The sequence below is a fragment of the Eucyclogobius newberryi genome, unplaced genomic scaffold (assembly GCF_026437365.1).
Source record: "Eucyclogobius newberryi isolate DKJ021-1_F unplaced genomic scaffold, fEucNew1.0.hap1 SCAF_157, whole genome shotgun sequence".
NCBI classification, from domain to species: domain Eukaryota; kingdom Metazoa; phylum Chordata; class Actinopteri; order Gobiiformes; family Gobiidae; genus Eucyclogobius; species Eucyclogobius newberryi.
Window position 1 is genome coordinate 42,189 of NW_027315787.1, and position 22,812 is coordinate 65,000.

General features: G+C 39.8%; 1 protein-coding gene across 1 annotated transcript; it reads left to right on the forward strand.

Moving 5' to 3' along the window:
• Window positions 1–6,153: 6,153 nt before the first annotated feature.
• On the forward strand, window positions 6,154–22,673 carry LOC140361353 (dual specificity protein phosphatase 7-like). Its single transcript, XM_072447067.1, has 3 exons — window positions 6,154–7,130; window positions 10,323–10,751; window positions 16,290–22,673. The coding sequence occupies exons 1-3, from the start codon at window positions 6,734–6,736 to the stop codon at window positions 16,604–16,606; spliced, it is 1,143 nt and encodes a 380-aa protein (XP_072303168.1). The 5' UTR covers window positions 6,154–6,733; the 3' UTR covers window positions 16,607–22,673.
• Window positions 22,674–22,812: the final 139 nt, after the last annotated feature.

Here is a 22,812-nt window from a genome sequence, read left to right on the forward strand (position 1 = left end):
GAATGTGGGAATAGGCCCAGTAATTACAGATCATAAACCAGGCCAACAAGTAGACCATAGAGTCTGAACGTTAACCCAGGCATCACCATTGTGCCTGTCCTTCTGCTTGTATCAATTTACAAAGAGCTGCCGATCTCAACAGCAAACAAGTTCAAAGCCAAGCCCAGCACACAGTCCTGGAGATGGGCCCCACTGTGGCCCCCACTGGAAGTTCCAAAGCAACAGAAGTGCAAAAAGAGGCAAAAGTGAGCGGGGCAGAATGAGGACTATAGACTGAGACGTCTCGTGAACTAATGCCTGAGCCTCTGTCTCTGTATTGTAGACGGTGCACAGTTTTTACACATTATTTACACTTTAATGCTGGTGTGGAGAAAGATTTGGTTGTAGACATCTGGACAGTTTTTTTAAAGAATAAAAACAGTGTCCAGATGTCTACAACTGAATCTTTTTCTACAACTCCTGGACGAATGAGGGATTACACCGGCTTGTTTCATGCTGCTGTTTATTAGCCTGGTCTGCTTAGTTTAGAGTGTAAGTAAATGAACTTGTGCTGTTCATATGTGGTAAAGTGGAACAGGCGTTACATATACCTGGAGACTAATCGGTCAATAGGCTCTGTCTTTAGTCGAACGAGAATTTCTGTAGCCGACCACAGCCCAACATCTTACATAACCTGAGTGTAAAATGAGTTGAAGTGTGTGTGTGTTGCTCCTCTCCAAAGCTCCACGTTTGTTTACATCTTGAGCATTTCTACAAACCGGGTGTGTTTTTTTTTTGTGTTGTCGTCTTCCTCTTCATTCTCTCCCACTCTGTGTTTAAAAATGAATGGCCTTTTCTCTGTGATCACATGTCTTATGAAGCACTACTCTGCGCTCACAAACATCTGCAACATCTGAACCGTCTGCTGAAAAATGCATGCCCCACTGAGGCCATTAACACTCTCACTCCGGGTTTTGTTGGACAGAAAAAAAGTTCCTCTGGAGTTCAGCGCTGATCAATGTAGAAGTGTTTTTTTGGCAGAAATGCAATGTTTACTTTTGAGGAGATTAATGCGTTTAAAAAAGGTTTATAATGTTGGCTGTGTACATTTTAGTTATTATTATGGTGTCAAATCATTACATTATTTACATTTTTGTATGACTAAAATCAAACTAGAATTACAGTATACAATATAACTTTGTAATTACAGATTTAGATTATGAGCAGATGAAATTCCTTTTTTTAATTCATTCATTTTCTACCGCTTGTTCCCTTTCGGGGTCGCGGGTGACTGGAGCCTATCCCAGTCACTTTGGGCCTTAGGCGGGGTACACCCTGGACAGTGGCCAACTCGTCGCAGGGTGTACCTTTTTTATTTAATTTTTTAACAAAAGCTCATTACACAACCAACTATCTTTTTGAATCAATCCAGCGCTGTGTTTTTGCTCCTTTTAGACAAGTGCAGATGTGTCTACGATGTCTGATACCTTTTCCAGGACTTGAGTGTTTGGTTTTAGTGCGTTGGCGATGTGTGTGTTTGGGCCCAGAGGAAACAGTTCAGGAAATGCCAGTGTGAGTGTGGGACGGGGCCATTTTACCCCATAACTCCCATTACAGCGGAGGTGAGTGGGTTTAACCATCTGTCCAAACCCATCACATACAACAGGCCTCTTCCACATGTGTAAGAACAGAGAGGAGTCTGCTTTAAACGCCTCAAATCTACTGTAGTTATTATTAGTATTATTAGTATTTTTAATTGTTTGTATGGACCTGGAGACTGACATAAAGATTGAGTTAAATTGTATTAATGTACAATTAATAACACGTTAACTAAGGTAAAGATTCACTCAGAAATACAGACAGAAAATGAATATGAAATGAAATGAGGATAAAATGTGTATCTCGAGGACAATATTCAGACGTGTTGATGTGATGATTCAGACGTGTGATGTTAATCCAACAAAATGGGAAAAAATATGTCTTCAAATTACTATGAATTTAGATTGAAATATCTGACATAATGTGAAAATATGGCAAAATTACCTACAAAAGTGCAGACATTTCATTTTCTACTCCTATTTGGAAGTCTACAACTTAAGTGTTTATCCATTTTATTTTTAATAGTATTTTTATGACAAATTATATACTTTGCCATAACTTCAAAACAAAATGTATTGGTATTTCCACGATTTGCCCACCTAACTGCTTATACCTCGAGAAACTCCCAGAAGATCCTAGTTGTGTTTCTGAATGTAGACTTTTTTGTTGTTAAGATGGCTAGTAGGTGTGAAAGAACAGTTTGTTGGTGAAAGTTAGGACACAGAAGCCTGAATCAAACTTAAACGTGTGAAAAATGCCCTGGAGTCGATCCACAAACAATGAATGGAGTGTTTCTGCAAACTGGACACAACCCAGAGCCATTTTCCAGAGAAAAGGGAAGAAATTATGAAAATAATTAGTTAAAAATAAAACTAGACATTTTGAGCAGATTAGTTTAGTGCTCCGATCATTATGGCACAATTCAAAGTGCACTATGCAACTTTTCTGATGTGCCAGCGACTTGTCTCCAAAGAGATGCCTTAGATGTGCCAGAGTAATGCAAACTCTGCAGCCTGCATCATTACAGGACACACTCACATCACCTCCATCCTTCAACAACTTCTTTGGCTCCCCATGAAACAAAGAATCAACTTCTAAATTCTCCTCACGCCTTTTGAAGCTATCCATAACCTTAAAAGCTCTGATATGTTGAAGGAAACTTGTATAGATATTTACAAGTAAGGATTTATTATAACCAAGAAATTAAACAAAGCATGTGACTGAAATTTGTAATCAGGCTTAATAATTAGAACTTCCAAAGGGAATAATATCTAAATTATGTACATGCATTAATAATCTGGACACTCCATATTTTTACAAGAAATGGGAAAGAGAAGGTAAATTTGTTTTGACAGACGAAGAGTGGGAATGTGTGTGTGCATCCCAGTGGACGATCACACAATCACATGTTGCAGGAAAAATGTGTCATGTTTTTCCATAACACCGTGGCAAAGTGCTTATTATTCACAAGGTAATGCAAACTGCTGGAGAAACAAACCACCGTCACGTGTTTTGGGACTGTCCTGTTGCTCAAAAATATTGGACAGAAATGAACAATGCACTGCAGACAGTTTTTGACATCGCCATCCTTCTCAACTTCAACAGACATTAGACAAATGGAAACGATTACATTCAGACTTCACTTGGACATGGACAGATTTGACAGACTTTGGACCAAGTGGGACTTCTATTTTCTTTTATATGTGCCGTGATTTTGTTTCACTGAATGCTTGTTTTTATTTTGTTTTTTTGCTCTCGGGTCACGTTCTGTTCTGTATTCTATGTTTATTTTTCTTTAAAAATTGAAAATGTTGCTTTTGCCTGGAATGTTGCCAGGTACAAGTTCCTGGTCAAATTTTTGTTTGGTAACAGTAACAATATGCCTGTGTATGTTCTGTGGAACATTATATGTATGTATTATATGTGTGGAACATTCCAGGCAAGGCAAGTACAGAAAAGTTACATAGTGGACCTTTAAATATAAAAACAAACGTGTACATTTTTGTTTACTTCTCTTCAGCCCCAGTCTCTCCACACTGAGAGCCCTGTTGTTGTCCGTGAGGAGACTCGAGACACAGCAAAGTTTATGTGCGAGGTTTGTTGTGTGTTTCGATGTGTGCGTTTATTATGGTTCGTTAGCGTGACTGTGTGTTTGTGTCCGTGTTCTGATAAAGAGCCATTGTCTGCAGCTGGTGCATCCCCCACTCGTCCCCTGTGCAGCTGTGAGGAAATCAAACACTCCTCTCTTCCTCTCTCTCACACCACTGTCTCCACTCGCCCAGGCCGCATTAGGTCATCCAAAATGGCCACTTAAAAACACTCAAGTCTGAATATTTTAATGATGCTGATGTTTGGGTAACGTAGCAAAAGACAGATATATATATATATATATATATATATATATATATATATATATATATATATATATATATATATATATATATATACATATATATTATATGAATAAAATACTTGTCAGAAGATCCACATCAAATGATGTATTCTTGAGATTGCAGCGCAAGGTTCATGTAACATCATCTTTGGTCTCTCTCGAGGCTCTGGTCCTCAGCATCGTTGCACACAGAGAAGAACAACACGGTAAACACTGGCCAACTGCTTCTGTCAAAGGAAGTCATGTCAGTTATTTATCTGATGCAATCATTAACACGTACATCTTTGTTGGATTTTCAGCATTGTTGTTGCAAACCCAATCTGTCAAAGTAAATAATTTACACAAGGCTTTTGCAATAAATCATTTTAATTGAATTACAATCCAATTATTTCAAATTGCTAAAAATATGGTTGGGGCTTTTTAATCAAGACAGCCAATCCTCTTTCAGTAAAAACGTGGGAGACAGTTGAATATTATGGGGGTTAAATTGCATCGATTAAAAGTCTGCAGTGTTTACATGCATTAAATAAATTAAACCATTTTCAATTACATTTAATAATAAAAACTACATTGAACTAAAAGGTCTCACTGATTATCAACCCATGCAAGAAAAGGTCTGTGTTAAAATATAGCTTATCAATGTAAAATGATGGGTTGTGTAACGACGATGATAACAGTGAATAAATTGACATAAAACTAGCTTTCACTCAATAAAATAGACCTATGAACTGCTGAGCTGTGGCAACAATAGTGCAAAAAATGCTTACTCGGGCTCTGCTTAAAATAAACCTGACCGATGTTACAAATCTACGGCTACTGCTCTGGGCAGCCTCACACTTAACCCACGCTCATAATGTCATTTAACCACAATCTGCATCACTCTGTGTTTCCAAAAGAGTGGTTTTATGTCTGCATTCACACCACATTGGTTTTTACTATGCTGGTGTTTTACATAGGAGAAAAAGATGACACAGACGGTGAGTAAGATAAAGTCTGTCCTTTATTAGTTTAAGTAAAAAAGAAAGTTAAAGCGTGCAGAGCTAATAATAAGTAAGTAAGTAAGTAATAAGTGATTAAGGTGACCACCTCAAATTGTAGAGGTGGTGGTTGGATTGTTGTTGAATGTGATGGGACAAACTCTGGAAATGTAAGCGCAAAGATAATAACTGCAATAACAGCATATGATTTTCAATATATTACAACCCTGAAAGTCTGACAACCAAACAGGCTGGATTTATTTGCAAGAAATTAATGAAAAAGTGTGACATTCTCTACATGAGCGGGACGAGGGACGTAGGACCCGAAATGGCCTCTACAGGACCATCAGAAGAGGGACAGGTGGTCACAGTGATAGACAAACAGTTATAGCTCATGTTACAGAAAATGTCTATGGTTTGTTTGGTTGATTATGTATTTATTATAGGCATTTATTGTGCCAAATGATCCCAATGCATATAGCTTACTTATCATCATCAATGTATGTAACAAGAAAACAATTATATTTCTGTTATAACTCATTTATACTCTGACCTTCATGTGACTTACACATAGCTAACACTGGCTGTGGTTGCATAAACACTCAATATTATTATTCTTTTTTTCTTTTCTTTTTTCCCCAAGATTATTAAAGTGATATGTAAACAACAAAAACACCTGTTTTCTTTCTGATCATGGTCCCTCCGATTTTAGATTGTGTGGTTTGCGTTACATTGAAATAATCTTGGAGGTCCAGAAATCAGATAATAATCCGATTAAGGTGCATGTAAACACATCGGCCTTGCACATTGGCAGCCAACAGTTCAACTAAACTGGTTACAAAACGGACCTCATTTCACATCTTTCTTCCACATCAAGCACACATTCCTGCGATGTGGGTTATTTATAAGCCAATATTGTTACACAGTCGCGCACAGGCCAGTGCCCGCGGCTCTGCCAGGACTCCGCGCTTCTATAACGCTCCATTCTTAACTATTGTAGCCGATGTCATTCTTAAAAGTCGGCACATGCGTCTTTAGGCGTGTTGGGTGAATGGCGTCCGCGCGGCCATAGGTGAAGGCGGCGCGAGCCTCGGTGAATGGACCGCGTGCTCCTGTCGGCGCTGCGCCTTTAACCGCGCTCGCTCCGCCCTTTCCTCAATGACAAGCCTGCGCTGCCTCGTCCCCGGCGCGGCCAGTGGTGTGATGACAACACGGAGGCGCAGCACGGACCCGCACGCCTCACCGCGCACGACAACCATGGGCTTTCCAGACAACGACACTCGCCCGCGTTTCCCCGGGGCAGCAGCAGCGTACGCGGTGTGCTAACCCGTCGATCTCCGCGGCGCGTAAAACGGATGCCGACGCACTGGAATGACTAGCGCTGCTGCTGGAGCTGGTGCTGGGGATCGGGAGGAGAAGCTGGCACACTCAACCGTGCAAGTTTTCACGTTTCTATTCAGCGAAATTGGCATGAACTCGAGCACGTTGGAGACGCAAATAGAGCTGTGAAATCTGCTCCGGACTGAAGAAGAAGAAGAAGCAGAAGAAGAAAAAGAAGAAAAAGAAGAAAAAGAAGAAAAAGAAGAAAAAGAAGAAGAAGAAAAAGAAGAAAAAGAAGAAAAAGAAGAAAAAGAAGAAGAAGAAGAAGAAGAAGAAGAAGAAGAAGGGAAGTTACCGCGCGGCGCTTTGGTTCCACTATTCGCGTCTCTTTTTCTGTGTGTGTGTTTTGTTTTTTTTCTATTTTATTGTTTGAAATGTCACGCAAAGGGACCGACTGATCGACCCGATGAAATGTGACAATGTGCGGGGCGGCTGTGTGATGATCATGTCGAGTAAGAGCGCGGAGTGGCTGCAGGAGGAGCTGGAGAACGGGGCCACATCGCTGCTCCTCTTGGACTGCAGGGCGCACGAGCTGTACGAGTCCTCGCACGTCGAGACGGCGATCAACTTGGCCATACCGGGCCTGATGCTCCGCCGGCTGAAGAAGGGCAACTTACCCATGCGCTCCATCATCCCCAACAACGAGGACAAGGAGAAATTCGTCAAGCGCTGCAAGACGGACGTGGTGGTGCTGTACGACGAGGCGGCGTCCGAGCGGCAGGAGTCCGGGCTCGGGAGCTCCGTCCTGGGGCTGCTGCTGCACAAACTGCGGGACGATGGATGTAAAGCTTTTTATCTGGAGGGTAAGTGTGCAATAATAGACTTTTCTGAAATCCTATGTGCAATATTTAAGAATGGAGGTTGAATGAAGTAGACAACAAAAACACATCTTCAATATTTAAGGAATTTCCAGGGTGGAAATGTCAAAAATACTCTTTTCTACCTTCAAAATAGTTGGAGGTTAACAGTATAGTATAATTAAGGGTAAGATAAGATAAGATAAGATATTCCTTTATTGTCCCACATGGGGAAATTTCATTGGTGCAACGCAGGTAGATACAGAGGTAGATACAGAAGAACAGATCACTTATAGGAAGTCTGAAACATTTGGTTATAAATCTATAGCTAAAAAGTGTTGTTTGCAGAGTAAAACATACAAAACTTGATTTTTTTGTCATAAAAATGCAAAAAAAGTCTATCAATCGTTTCATAAATAAAGCAAATGATATAAAATACAATTGTAAATGCCTTCAACGCAGGATCTGATATGACTTGCATGTGTCTGAATGGTTTTCATTTGCCAGAACCACCTTGATCTTTTATAGTTATATTTTGAGGTTAATCCCAGTTTCTCCTTTGAAATCACATTGTGTTCCAAGTCACTTTAGCCTCCATTCTTTGATTTCATCTCAATAATAAATACTCGTACATTTGGAGTATATATGTCTTTCATCTTCCTGTTTATAAGCAACATTTTGATGACTTTTGCCCAATCATTTTGAAACCCATGCATACTTAATCAACCTTTTCCAAAGTTAATGATGATACAACAAAGTGTGATTTTGTGATGTTAATGTCCAGGTTGTCGTTAAACATAGGCGGCTACAAAGACATTCATAATGTCAAATATAGTCCTAATACACTATTTTTTTTAACGTTTTCTTGTTTTAAATGACAGGATAAGGTCATGTGGTTCAGTAATATCCAGTCAAATCTACTTCCAAACCCTCAGGAAAATGGCAATGGATATTTCCAGCATAGTTTGACTTCATAACACTTTGAATTCAAGCAGGTTTGTGATTTTGGGGAGAGTTTTAGACTCTGGGGGAACACCATAGTCTTTTCTATGAATGGGAAGCACTGCACCTGGATGCTATTATAGGGTAGGTTGACTGGTTATGGTAATAGTATTGTTATTATTATAAAATATCCCCCAAAATTTAAGGCGATTCTAGCTAAATCTTAGGGAGAAAAAAAACCAAAACAGAATCGTGCACTGAAGAACAGACTGCATTGCATCACATGTTCTTAGATTTAACTAAGAGATTGAAGTCATTTTTATCCTTTTTAAAACTGTCCATTCTTTTGATATTTCAGGTTCTTGAGTGTTTGTAATGCAGTTTAAGTTTATGCGTGGACTGCATCAAAAGTCACTTAATGTTGCCTCCTCTACTCCTGTTTTAAGACGTTGGTGGAGTGACTCATTTACATTTTAGTTCTCAATTAAACATCAAAACCGGATGTTATGAGGCAAAATGACAACATTTAAAGACATTTTGTGTGTATTAAATAATTCTGTACATACCATAAAATTGGCACAAAAAAGGGGGGAAAAAGAGCAAGATATCCCATGTTGTTATGGTGTCATTACACTGTTTTGTTCGTGTTAGCATATTAGCTTGTGAGCTAACTGCTAAAGCTTTGTTGTCGCGATAAACTTTGACTTTTTACACAACTACGCGTCTAATAACGTTAGTGTATGTGTTGAAAGCATGTTCAAACAAAGTCGGGGGTTGATAATACCGTGTCACGTTTTGATACGTTCGAAAATATGAGAAAAATTGCTTAAAATATGAGGAAAACGCTACAATTTCGCTCCGCCATGTTGTGTTCTCCTGAAGGAAACTCGCCGTTTTTCTTGAATGAACGACGCTCGGGTGAAAGCTAAACTACATTATCCGCGGCTTAAAATGCACGACAGGGGAGCCACAGAAATGAGTTTGTGTGTGCTTGTTTTGGTTCGGTTTATGTGGCTTATAATCTTCGGATATGAGCTAAAATGTCATGGGAAAAGCGCAAGCAGCAGCAGCAGCGCGGTCTGTCATTCACAAAAACACACAGAGAGAAGCAGCGTTTGTCTGTCTATTTCTCAATGGAGCCACATCTGTCCGGCCTGAAAAGATTATAATGACACCACGCGAAATCCACACACAAAAGCACATCTTTTAAATGCACAATTTCACTTTTAGTTTGAAGGAGAACGCGTGGTTGGCGTTGTGTTTCTCCTTTATAGTCTGAAAACAACCTGGAGTATTATTACATTCATTGGCATCACAAAATCACACTGTTGCTCATTGTTTTGCTCTAGACTTAAAAAAGAAAGAAAGACAGAAGTATCTATATTGTTGTGCCATTGTAAGTCTGAATGAAACCAGTTGGAAACAGGTAGAACAGCTCCCTCCAGACACATTATGTAATGGAGCAATGATGATTAATACATTAATGTATAAGCTATTAGTTCTTATGTGTTCAGTTTATGGCAGCAGGTAATGCAGTGGTTTAGGATAATAGATTTACATACGGCCATAATAATACCTCAAACAACAATACTACAGGTTTGCTTTTCTGCCACATACTCATTGAAGGAAAGTGTTTTCATTTATTCATTCATTATTTTATTTTTTTGTATAGCACATTTACAACAGAGGGTGCTTCACACAGGAGCGACTAATTCAAATTATAAGGCTACATGCAAAAAAGACTAGAGTAATAATTAGTACAAACTATTACACTTTTTTTTTAATCTTACATTAAGTGCAACTCAGTATTTTCTTTACTTTTCTTTAGAAGTCGTGGTTATAAATCTGTGTTAATAATTGGAGGGGAACAACTGCATTGGCTTCTCTAAGTTAAACATTTAAAAATACGGTGTGTAATAATGCAGAACTATAGTCATTACATATTTTATTTTGTTTATTTATTCCAAGCAAGTCATTTAAAACAAGAAGAGAGATATTATGCAAAACACATGAATGCCTTAAGCACATTTCACAAAGAATTTGGTTTGTTATTTAATCTTTAACATATTTATCCTACCCTGTCTTAAACTAAGAACATAACTCTAATGCTTTTCAGCTTTCTTTTCACGATTATGACTATATTATGAGGCTTAATAAACCACCAATGCACTATAGTTTGGTACCAAGCGTACTTCATATTCATGATGCATTTGTGTATGTTTTGTTTAAGTCTTCATTCATACGTTTGCTTCGTAGGTGGCTTCAACAAGTTCCAGTCGGAGTATCCGGAGCACTGCGAGACCAACCTGGACTGCTCGTGCCCCAGCAGCTCTCCCCCGGCCTCGGTGCTGGGTCTGGGCGGTCTGCGGATCAGCTCGGACTGTTCGGACGGAGAGTCGGACCGAGAGCCGGGCAGCGCCACCGAATCGGAGGGCAGTCCTTTGCCAAGCAACCAGCCAGCGTTCCCGGTTCAAATCCTGCCCTATTTGTACCTGGGCTGTGCCAAAGACTCCACCAACCTGGACGTGCTCAGTAAATATAACATCAAGTACATCCTCAATGTGACGCCAAATCTGCCCAACATGTTTGAACACGAAGGAGACTTTAAGTACAAGCAGATCCCCATCTCTGACCACTGGAGCCAGAATCTGTCACAGTTCTTTCCAGAGGCCATTTCATTCATCGGTGAGTACAAGTATACCGTGCATGTTTTTTTGTTTTGTTTACACAAGGCTTTGGATGCATCAAGACACATATTATGCAAACTTTTGACTTTTCTGAGCTTTTAACCATGTTGTAGCGTTGTTCCCTCATCAAAAAACATACCTGGAGTTGCATTTTTACTTCCTCTGAGCATCAAAAACAGGAAATCTCAATAATCTCAATAATCGATGTTTTCTCAATCTGTGACTTGGCTCTGAGATGTATTTATTTCATATTTATTAGGGACACAGATACAGACACAAGTTCCATAGATAAGACAAAAATAAGAATATTGTCAATAAGTTACAATAGTATTTACAGTACGTTAAAAGGACATTTAAAAGAATAAAACAGAATAAACTCGTTCGGAGCATTTCTGCCGTCAAATCACGACCCTTGCAGCTCGGTGCTTAAACCAGGAAGTAGGGCCAGTAACCAGGCCAGCTTAAACTGTGTGTAATTCCCTCTGCAGCCAATAACAAAGACAAAATCTAAGTTACTGTGGCGTTTCCCAAGGCTCCTAATATTGTTTTCTGTAAAAACATTTTATTTTTTGTTCTTGAACATGAAATGCCAAAGTAAAGGTTCTCAAGAGCAAGTTTAAAGGCCAATAAAAATACAAATAATGCATCGTATTTGTCCTTTAATACAGCAATAAGTCTGATATGGGACCTTTAGACTTTGTTTAATGCTGCACTATGTAACTTTTCAGCCTGTCTCCTTGGAAAGGTTATTTGCTTTGTCTGGAATGTCTCGTGTTAAGGTTTTAAATTTACCTACTATCTCCATGGCGATATGCAGGTGATGCTATCAGGCCAAGTTACAGGTATTTTGTAGCAATAACAATAACTTTAATGCCACAGTGTGGAACATTCCAGGTAGGGATGTTTAATATTGCTATAATCAGAATCAGAAAAAGGTTTATTGCCATTGTCAGTGAACTAGGAACTATCTTCGGCGATAAGGTGCAACGCAACGGTGATAATAAATATAATAAACATCATGATTTTATGATGATTAATATTATCAATTAATATTAATGGCAATTAATGGCACTGTAACAAACACCTCTAAGATTACAAGTGAAATCCTTTTTTTTAATTCCCAATGTTTAAAGAACAAAATTCAACTTTATGAAATCAAACTTTCTGAATGACAAAGTTAATGCTAATATTTCTTTTACAATGACAACGATAAACCAAATCATCTTGACATCCCTGAAAAGTTACACTGTGCACCTTTAAGTAACACTGTATTTAGGCAGAGCATCCAACCTAATCAAGTCTATTTCATATTTAGCTCAGTAACTTGTAGTTTTACTGCTCATTTGTAGATTTACATTTGGCAAGGCGAGAAAACCCCAAATGAACCATAGTTTTGCAAGAAAATACCGGCCGTGCTAAATTAAACACACTCATATCAATCCTACAGAGTATTCCTTGCTGCTATAATGACTTTGCTGTTATCTATAAAACACTGCACTATTAAAATACATGACCTGATTCTGTTGTGACCTATGTCTCTTTGCTTTTGTGACGCTCCTACACAAAATGCAACAATCAAAGACGAGACGATGAGAGTTAAAGCGTTTCAGATCCAGCCACACGATTAGATCAATACTTCTTCTGCCGGGCTCGTTAGTGAAACAGGAAGTGAGCCGTTTAATCAGATACAAATGCCTGAGAGGCCGACGTTGTTGCAAGCTCGAAAATCTGTTGTCTGTTTTGAGCCGCGCTTTATGTCCTGATAGCTAGTTAGTTAGTTAAAGTGGTTAATCGATCATTAGGATTATTCAGGTCACTAAAAACTCATAATTGTGACTATTTTAGGAGGAAAATTTCAATTCAATCTATTCACTCCAAGAAAGAGAGGAGAGAGAGCAGGGGGAGAACAAGGAGAGGGGGAGAGGAGAGAGAGCAGGGGGAGAACAAGGAGAGGGGGAGAGGAGAGAGAGCAGGGGGAGAACAAGGAGAGGGGGAGAGGAGAGAGAGCAGAGGGAGGACAAGGAGAGGGGGAGAGGAGAGAGAGCAGGGGGAGAACAAGGAGAGGGGGAGAGGAGAGAGAGCAGGGGGAGAACAAGGAGAGGGGGAGAGGAGAGAGAGCAGAGGGAGGACAAGGAGAGGGGGAGAGGAGAGAGAGCAGGGGGAGAACAAGGAGAGGGGGAGAGGAGAGAGAGCAGGGGGAGAACAAGGAGAGGGGGAGAGGAGAGAGAGCAGGGGGAGAACAAGGAGAGGGGGAGAGGAGAGAGAGCAGGGGGAGAACAAGGAGAGGGGGAGAGGAGAGAGAGCAGGGGGAGAACAAGGAGAGGGGGAGAGGAGAGAGAGCAGGGGGAGAACAAGGAGAGGGGGAGAGGAGAGAGAGCAGGGGGAGAACAAGGAGAGGGGGAGAGGAGAGAGAGCAGGGGGAGAACAAGGAGAGGGGGAGAGGAGAGAGAGCAGGGGGAGAACAAGGAGAGGGGGAGAGGAGAGAGAGCAGGGGGAGAACAAGGAGAGGGGGAGAGGAGAGAGAGCAGGGGGAGAACAAGGAGAGGGGGAGAGGAGAGAGAGCAGGGGGAGAACAAGGAGAGGGGGAGAGGAGAGAGAGCAGGGGGAGAACAAGGAGAGGGGGAGAGGAGAGAGAGCAGGGGGAGAACAAGGAGAGGGGGAGAGGAGAGAGAGCAGGGGGAGGACAAGGAGAGGGGGAGAGGAGAGAGAGCAGGGGTAGAACAAGGAGAGGGGGAGAGGAGAGAGAGCAGGGGGAGAACAAGGAGAGGGGGAGAGGAGAGAGAGCAGAGGGAGGACAAGGAGAGGGGGAGAGAAGAGAGAGCAGAGGGAGGACAAGGAGAGGGGGAGAGGAGAGAGAGCAGAGGGAGGACAAGGAGAGGGGGAGAGGAGAGAGAGCAGAGGGAGGACAAGGAGAGGGGGAGAGGAGAGAGAGCAGAGGGAGAACAAGGAGAGGGGGAGAGGAGAGAGAGCAGAGGGAGGACAAGGAGAGGGGGAGAGGAGAGAGAGCAGAGGGAGGACAAGGAGAGGGGGAGAGGAGAGAGAGCAGGGGGAGAACAAGGAGAGGGGGAGAGGAGAGAGAGCAGGGGGAGAACAAGGAGAGGGGGAGAGGAGAGAGAGCAGAGGGAGGACAAGGAGAGGGGGAGAGGAGAGAGAGCAGGGGGAGAACAAGGAGAGGGGGAGAGGAGAGAGAGCAGGGGTAGAACAAGGAGAGGGGGAGAGGAGAGAGAGCAGAGGGAGGACAAGGAGAGGGGGAGAGGAGAGAGAGCAGGGGGAGAACAAGGAGAGGGGGAGAGGAGAGAGAGCAGGGGGAGAACAAGGAGAGGGGGAGAGGAGAGAGAGCAGGGGGAGGACAAGGAGAGGGGGAGAGGAGAGAGAGCAGGAGAACTACGCCACAAACTGAGACACACTTTGAACCCAGACACTCAGATACTAGCCAATACTTTCTGTAGTCCTAGTAAGACAACGGTAAGACAATGGTAATATATATAAGAAACTATCATCATTTTGTTGAAAAAGTACTTTTGATTGTCTAAAATCATTTTTTATGATCATTGTGCTATCAGATATTGAGCATTTTTCTTACTATCAATGAAGTTTGAGATGTTTGGGGCTGCAGTCCTTTAGTCCTTTAGTCCTTTAGTCCTTTAGTCCTTTAGTCGATAAATCAGTCAATGGTTTCTTGGTCAATTTTGCCAAAAGAAGAAAACATGGAGTTAGGACTGGACAATTCATCGAATTTGAATCGAGATCAAGATTCAGTCATGTGTCATTTTCAATTATCGGTATATTCGGTATACCGTGTTTTTTATCGAGCGCGTCATTAAAAGTATGTGGTTTGGAGTAAACATTTGTCTTTTGGACGAAGAAACTGGGCTATTCGCTTTAAAGTCTGCCTTATTTACTGTACGTTTAAGAAATCAATACTGAAAATATTTTAATTTTGTTTTTGAAAAGACAAAATATAATCAAATCAAAAACCGACATCGATCAATATCATTAAAAAAATAATAATACATTGGGACTAATTTTTTTGCCATCTCGCCACCCAGCCGTACATGCAGTTAATTGGAGTTTTGGGAGTTCGATCTGCCTTTTCTGCAACGAAGATGCGGTTTACAACTTCTCTGTATTTTTAAATCCTCTAAAAAAACGGTCGACTCCAGCCCGAGAATTGTTAGTATCACGACAGCGCTGGTGTAAAAAAGCCAGAGGAGTCAGGAGTGAGGAGAGATGGAGAGAGGAAGGCGAGCAGAGAGAGATAAGGATGAAAGAAGCACTTAAGCCTGCTCTCTGATGCTCTGTAGTGAGGCGCATGCGAAGGCCGCGGCTGTGGAGAGCTGCGCCGTAAATAATGCATGTGTTTTATTCAAGGATTTCTGCTGCCGAGTGAGAGCAGGAGGAAACCAGCGCCATTCTTAAAGAGGGTAAACATCATGGGAGTCAAAGGTTGTCATTGAGGAATCACACTTCAACCCTATTCCTGTTGAAGTTGGTCAATACTGCGCATACAGGGAATTCACTGGATTCATAATTGTTTGAAAAGAGAGGCTTGAGGTTACCAAGATGGAGGTTTTGTGGGTGGAATCCAGCTGTCAAAAGCATCGAAAAAGCCAGATACTAATCAATATTAAAGCAATATATAAACGCAAATAAATCACATAAACTGGAAAAACAATGATCGTTCTGAATCGTTTTAGAACTATCTACTGTCATAACTAATGTAAGACCACATAGAAGGTACTATGATGTTGTATTCTTGAGCGTTTTATACATATGATCATTATTGTGTGTCAATTGGACTGAAATTAAAGTCAAAAGGTTGCTATGTTGTAGGAATGTCAAGCTTTTTTGGTTGTTCTACAATGATGGTTGTCTGGCCATTTCAATTATTTAGTCCATGCTTTATATCTGTTTGTTTATTTCACGATGCTTTTGTTTTTCGGAACGTTTTATTTCATAAAGCTCGTCACACACTTGAGGACGGTTGATGTATTAGACACTGGAAATGAAACAAAAATAAGGTTTTCACTTTTGGGATGTTTCTTCTCACAATAACCGTAACTAGGGATGTCACGATTTCAAGTTTTCTTTCCTTTTACCGCTCCTCAATATGTCACCTGCTTAATGGAATTAAACTTTCTGAAATGGTTAATTTGACATAAACGGCAACATTAAAAAGCATATTTAATTTACTTTTTTGAGGAAAGGCTGAGCAGAAAGGACTTACCGGTAATTTTGCTTCTTTCTTTTAATTGAACCAAAAAATACCTAATTCCAGTCAAAAAAAATATCACTTTTCTGTAAATGAAATGATAAATTAGCACATCTTTCTTCTAAAAATGTCCCAATTACAATTTATATAGCCTTTCCGATTATATTGAGACCTAAATAATCACGATTATCAATTAACTTAATTATCTTGACATCCCTGCATGAGTCTTTAAAGATGTAAGAAATGTTCTTTAGCCATTGGAAGTTGTCTGATATACCTCTAACATCTCGTCTTTTTGTGTTCCTCTTCTTTGCCGTGCTGCAGACGAGGCTCGCTCCAAAAAGTGCGGCATCCTGGTGCACTGTTTGGCCGGGATCAGCCGCTCCGTCACCGTCACCGTGGCCTACCTGATGCAGAAGCTCAACCTCTCGCTCAACGACGCCTACGACTTCGTCAAGCGCAAGAAGTCCAACATCTCCCCGAATTTCAACTTCATGGGCCAGCTCTTGGACTTCGAACGGACTCTGGGCCTGAACAGTCCTTGCGACAACCACGCGTCGACTCCGCCCCACGACCAGCTCTTCTTCACCACGCCGACGAACCACAACGTGTTTCAACTGGACACGCTGGAGTCCACATGAAAACCGACCAAATCGCGCCGTCTGAAACAAGCGTATGGCTTTATCGGTGTTTATTACACAGAATGGCTGCCTTTGGAGGTATGCGAGGCAGTTTTGATGAATGTTTTGGCTTCTTGTAGCTTTAACGGCTAAGAGGCTAGCATCAGAAAGCTCCATTGATGGGAGACGATGGTGTCAAATGCCAAGTTAAGAAGAAGATTTTTAACCGAGAGAGAGAGATGCTAAAGGTTATGGTCACATTTTCGACCCACTCTAAGTTGACTACAATAACTAACAATTGACCAGAGGCCATTGGAGACATTGCAAAGCTTTATATACAGGAACATGGGATCAGCACTGCACAGCTTTTAATGGACGTAATTGTGTTTTCTTGTATAAATTTGACTGGTGCCAAGCGGAGAATCCAGGATTTTACTCTAAATGGAAACGTCACTCTTAGGGAGTTTTTAAAAACCAAGGAATTCAGTCTCGTTAACAATGTATGTATGTTTGTACCGTATGTACTGGTCGTGCATACTGTAGCAGTCCTTAACCAGTATGTCTTTATGCATTTTTGTAACTTTTGCGTATTTACACACAAATCTTATATATAACTAGATAGTATATACACATAGAAGCTTTCTCCAAAAAGCATTAATCATTGCTTTCGATTGTACGACTTGAGGACTGTGGCAAGTCCCAAAATCCCGACAGTAGAAAAGGTAGAATTTCCCCCCCATTTCAGCTTAGTACTACAGTTTATATGACCTAATGCGGTTTGCACAGTGCCATTGACTTGTTGGCACTTGAAGCGGCAGATAAAGAGGCGTTTGAGGGGAGTGGAGCAGAGGCCAGTCCCAGGCCGTGACGTGCCCGGACAGCTGCACTCGGCGGTGGGGCGGGAGCAGGAACAAGCCACTGAGGGGATGTGCTGATAGGATTAGTCATTACAGCTCCGGCGGCCAAATTTACACGATAGGCTAACTTTGGTAACACTTTAGCATTACTTTACACTGCCAAGTACAGGTTAAAGCTTTAAACGTGTCACTGACCAAGAATGATGAGTAGAAATGCTATATATTTCACATATTTGATATAATTGGTGACACTTCTTGCAAGATAAAGGCCCTATCTTGGAATGGGTCAAATTGATAGTACAGAATTTGTTTTAACATTTTAGCATTACTATACACCACTGAATAATGTTAAACGCTGTAGAACATATCACTGACCAAGAATGATAGTTAAATACAGGAAGGAATGCCATATGTATTGCCATTGAACTAAGCATCGACTAACACACAGTTTGACATAGAATGATGATTAAAGACGCTGTACCTGATTTTTACTGCCTCAAAAACGTGGAAAAAGTTAATTTTAAACTGTAGTCGTATCGCTCACATACCTAACTCCAAATTAGTCACCACAATTAGTTTATTAGTGCTTTTCACAGCTTTCTGAGGCCAGAGTGAGTTTTGCCGTCACAATTAAGCTAACAACAACTAGCATGCTAACGGCATACTGTCTACTTTTCAGAGAATAAAACGCTCTAGAAGTAGAAGCAGAACACACTCAGTGGTCTCATTTTGACTCCAACAACAACATATTACAACTATATGGAAAAAAACAAGTAAAGGCTCTTAAAATGTAGGTAGAAATGTTGTATGTTTAATCCATTTGCGTTAGCATACCAATTGAAAACTCAAGACAATGTTTATATCTCAAATATAATGTACAGAAATTGGTTTTAAACATTTAGATCTGAGGTTAGAGCTTGTATCAGTTAAGTAAGTTGTTTAGAAAGTGAAAAAACAAAACACACATTTGTTTCTTCACTGCCTCCTGGTGGCTGGAGTTGGTTATTTGAGCGCATTGTTGGTCAAGACTAGCAATCCAACATACACTGTAAGTTTTGTATTATATGTAAGGAGTGAATCATTACTATGACTCTTACCCAACACGCAGAAGTGTGTAGTCATTTTAAAGTGTTGCCAAAGCAGCTCGCCCAGTTCCTGCTTCCTTCTTCCTGTCATGTGACTGTTGCCCAACATCAGACTGTTCCTCATCACCAGCTCTTTATTGTCAACACACGGCTTTCACTAAATTATATACTCTTTATAGCTTGAACGCAAAACTTCTTGCCAAGGAAATTGTAAACTAGATACAATTTTTGCCCAATTAGCCTGGCCATACTAAATTTAGCTTAAATACTATGTAGATGGTTATCAGGCAACATTAGTTTTATGGTGTATTTTCTTCCCTTTTTAAAAAACTATTTTTACCCTTTTTGTGTAAATTGTTTCAACTGGGACTGGTCTCGCTCACTAACTGCACTTATTGCTCCTTATTTCTTCACTGCTTTGGCCAAAAACCTTAATCTACTTTATTATATATTTTTTTCAAATTAAATGAATCCCCAAACTCTGTCCAAGAAAATTGAGTTGATCACCCTTAAGCCTTGGGTATTAAACATAGATATATATTGAAAATGAAATATTTATATACTTTATTCTAGAGCTAATAGTAAAGAGATCTATCATATTTTGTATACCTGAGCATGCCAAGGTCCCGTGTGCTTTTTAGTACATGTAAAATGGTCGGCCAACATCTAAATCGAGTGGAAAAAGATGGATGAGAAAAGCTTTTTGTTTTTTAGCACATCGTGAGGCCAAAACCCCGTTCTAGCACTTTGAAATTAATCAGTATTTTAGATAATAAAAAGAAAAGTTTGACTAATTTGCGGTTAAATATTGTACTACAGAACAACAATCACACATTTGCAGCACTTAATTCGTTGTGGTAGTAGTACATTAAGTAGTAGCACTGAAACAAAGTAAAAACAAAAAGCGTAATAAAAGAAGCCACAAAGCCCTTATTATACCTTACAATGCAGAAGATTCCGTGCAACAAATCCTTTTCTTGATTGGCGATCCCGAGATTGTCCCCATCTTGCAATGTTACAGCGACAGTTCTGGGGTAAATGCTTTCAACAGCATCCATGATTTCGCACTAAATCTAACGCTCCTAGTGGATTATTTTGGCAACTATGGCCTTTACGACGTTAAATCATCATTATCAATCATTCCTCTACTGACCCCTTGTGGCTGTGGTTTGTCATGTTGACACTATCTTGCAATTTCACGCTCTGATTCTAGACGTAGTATCCTCCTGAGCCCTCCCCCCCAATTACAAATATGTTTCCGCTTTTTGTAAGTTATTTTAGCAACCAACCAAACTATTCACAAAAAAATAAAATAAATAAAAATAAAAGACGCCACTATAATAACTACACCTTAATACATGTTAATAAAGCACGGACAAAGACTTAATCCATGAACAAATAGTTTAAGGATTTAATGATGATTCAAGTTTATGAAATACTTATTAGTAAATCCATTCTTTATAAACAGTTTGTTGATTATGAATGAAGTCGTTGTTCATGCTTTATTAAGCCTTTGAAAAGTGTAGTTATTCTCAAGTGTTCCCACATGTGTTTCGAGTGGGGCAAAAAGAAACCCTGACTTGTGATTTTCAAGGGAACAAACTGGAGTTATGTTGGTCATAGTTGACCTTCTAACCTTTCTAACTGTTGACTGTTCAATTATAAACTTGTAAAATGTAAAATGTTCGTTGAATCAGATCACGGGTCACACGAGGTCAGCTTTGTTACTCTGCAATATATCCCAACTTTTACGCAGAATTCTTTTGTAGATTTTTTTAGATTACTCTTTTTTTGTTTTTGTACAAATGTTTGGGATGAGTAAAAAGGCTCTTAATGGTTTGTGGGACTTGTCCAAGGAGCTGAGTCAAAGCATGCCACTGACTCACACAAGAGTGCGAGGTGTGTCCAGGAAGTAGAGAATTATATGTTGAAATCTGTTTTACAATAAATCATCGGCTTCAAAGTATTTTTCCTCCACGGAAGTTTTATGATGCGCACATAATACTGTCTCAGAAAACAGCATATTAAAAAATATGCTATACAAACCATGTTTTAGCACAAAAATCTATGCTAAAACTAGTACAAAAACTAAATAAAATACAAATTTGAACAAGAATCAATTCTGTGGTGAAAAAAATCATTGGAAATTGGAGAATTCCGGAATAATTTGAGTATACGGTCTTGATCTTGATCCAGTAAAAGTCAAGACGACATGGAAATATAAAATAAACTATGATGTAATTGTATTGTGTTTATCACCATTGTGTGATCAAAATTTAGTTTGAAATGACAAAAGAGTGAACCATTCTTGACCAGATCGTTGACGTGAGTGAGAATTAGCTCACAGTCGACCTTCCTGGATACATAAGAGTTAAATAATTAAAAAATAAAATCATCTACAAACTAGCACTTACTTGGCACTATACCTAATAATTTAGGAATGGGAAAACTAAACAACGAATCTAGTCGGAGCATTAACTTAAATCCAGTTTCAACATCTAAACAAAACATTATGTGTAAAAAATTCACAATATTGTAATTTTATTATAATTTGCTGCTCGGAGTAGTAAACGTTTGGGTAGAAGTTAATTTACTTATAGATGCTCATGTAACTTTTCAGGTAGAGGTTCCATGGAGGTTTTATTACTTTGCCTGGAATGTTCCACAGTATGGCATTAAACATCTCTCTCTATTTCTTCCTACTAAATTGCCAGTGTTCTCACCTCGAGTGCGCTTGCCTCGCCACAGACCTGACCTGTATCTTGGCCTCATAGTGTCTCCACGGAGATAGATAGAATAATGTCAGGCTGTGGAACATTCTAGACAGAGCAATAACACTACTATTACATATATATTTTGAATTAAACGTTAAATATGTGTTATTCCGTGAAAATCTTCTCTCTTTGTGCACACACCTCAGACTCTACCACAGTATAGAGGAATACAGATGTTTTGGTCTTGTTTGGGTATAACGTGCTCTATGCTATTCCTGTGGCCTTTTGAATATATATCTATTATACATGTTATGACTTTATATGCAAAAGTTCCTCTCCTTTTATAGCACCTGAGACGGAGAAATAATAATAATCCATAGCTTGAACGGACTACACCACATCAGAATCCATATCGACATCTTACAATAAAACGCTGGTGTCTTGGTCGGTCCCAGCGTCCGATCGAGGGTCAGCATTTTTGTACTGGCGAAGAAGTGGCCCCGTCTCAAGTTGCTTTCCGGTGTTTTGTGTCTTTGTAATAACTAAAGAGAAATGCAATCATTTTCTCTGTTTGTAAATTTGCCCGATCACGGGAACGGAGAGTTTCTGTGTCCTTAAACTTGTAGCTACACTTTGGTAAGAATGTTTCACACGGAAGATCCATGTTGAGTTCAGGGCTGGGCGTTAACTAACACAGCGAGAAACTAGATATTTATGATACTATTTACCACCACCTGCTTGTCTCCATAGAGATGTAATTGTTCACCTTGAATTTTCCACAGTATGGCATTTAACTTATCAAGCTGGCATTTATTACATTATGAAATCATCACAGATCTGACCTGTAACTTGGCCTGGTGGTGTCACCTGCTTGTTTCCATGGAGATGGATTGGCCATATGCCATAGTGTGGAACATTGTAGGTATAGCAAAGTTACATTGTGCACTTTTAATGTAGACTCAAACACAACTTTTCCAATTGTTGCTATTATAAAAACGTTTAGTTAATCATAGTTCCCAATTAAATTAATTTTTCAAGTTTCAAAGGTTGGGAACAATAAAATATATGGTAAGACTCAGACAGTCACACTGGGGTCAGAGTCGGCTCGAGTTAAAGTCCAGCCCTAGAGTTGTAAAAGGGACAGAAGGAGCGCGGAGTGACTGATTAAATCGTTACCTCAGTGAGGAAATTTTCAGGGATTTTTTTTGACAATGCATCTTGCATTATGTTACAGCTTCAGACTCTGGTTGAATCGCTGTTTTGTATTGTGCTGTAAACAGTTTTTAAAGATGCAATCTGTCTGTGTAAAATATGAGGCATGATAAACCAGGGCAGTTCTGTGACTGAACCAATACGATTGTCCCCATGTATTGTACAGTACATGAATACACATGTTTATACTGGAAATAAATATTGATATTTTTTTCTTTAACATGTTTGAAGTCATTATTTGCATTTATGTGTTTTGCAGCAGTTAAATTATTTAAGTTTATAATCAGTCCATCATTTATAAGTGGTAAATGTGTAGAAATTATGTCTTCAGTTGTTTAATGATTTACCATTTTGTGCAG

Excerpts from the sequence above, each read along its gene's own strand:
- LOC140361353 (XM_072447067.1), top strand. The coding sequence starts at position 6,734 with ATGAAATGTGACAATGTGCGGGGCGGCTGTGTGATGATCATGTCGAGT. Across the intron at positions 7,131-10,322 it reads TAAAGCTTTTTATCTGGAGG|GTGGCTTCAACAAGTTCCAG; the intron begins GTAAGTGTGCAA and ends TTTGCTTCGTAG. Across the intron at positions 10,752-16,289 it reads AGAGGCCATTTCATTCATCG|ACGAGGCTCGCTCCAAAAAG; the intron begins GTGAGTACAAGT and ends GCCGTGCTGCAG.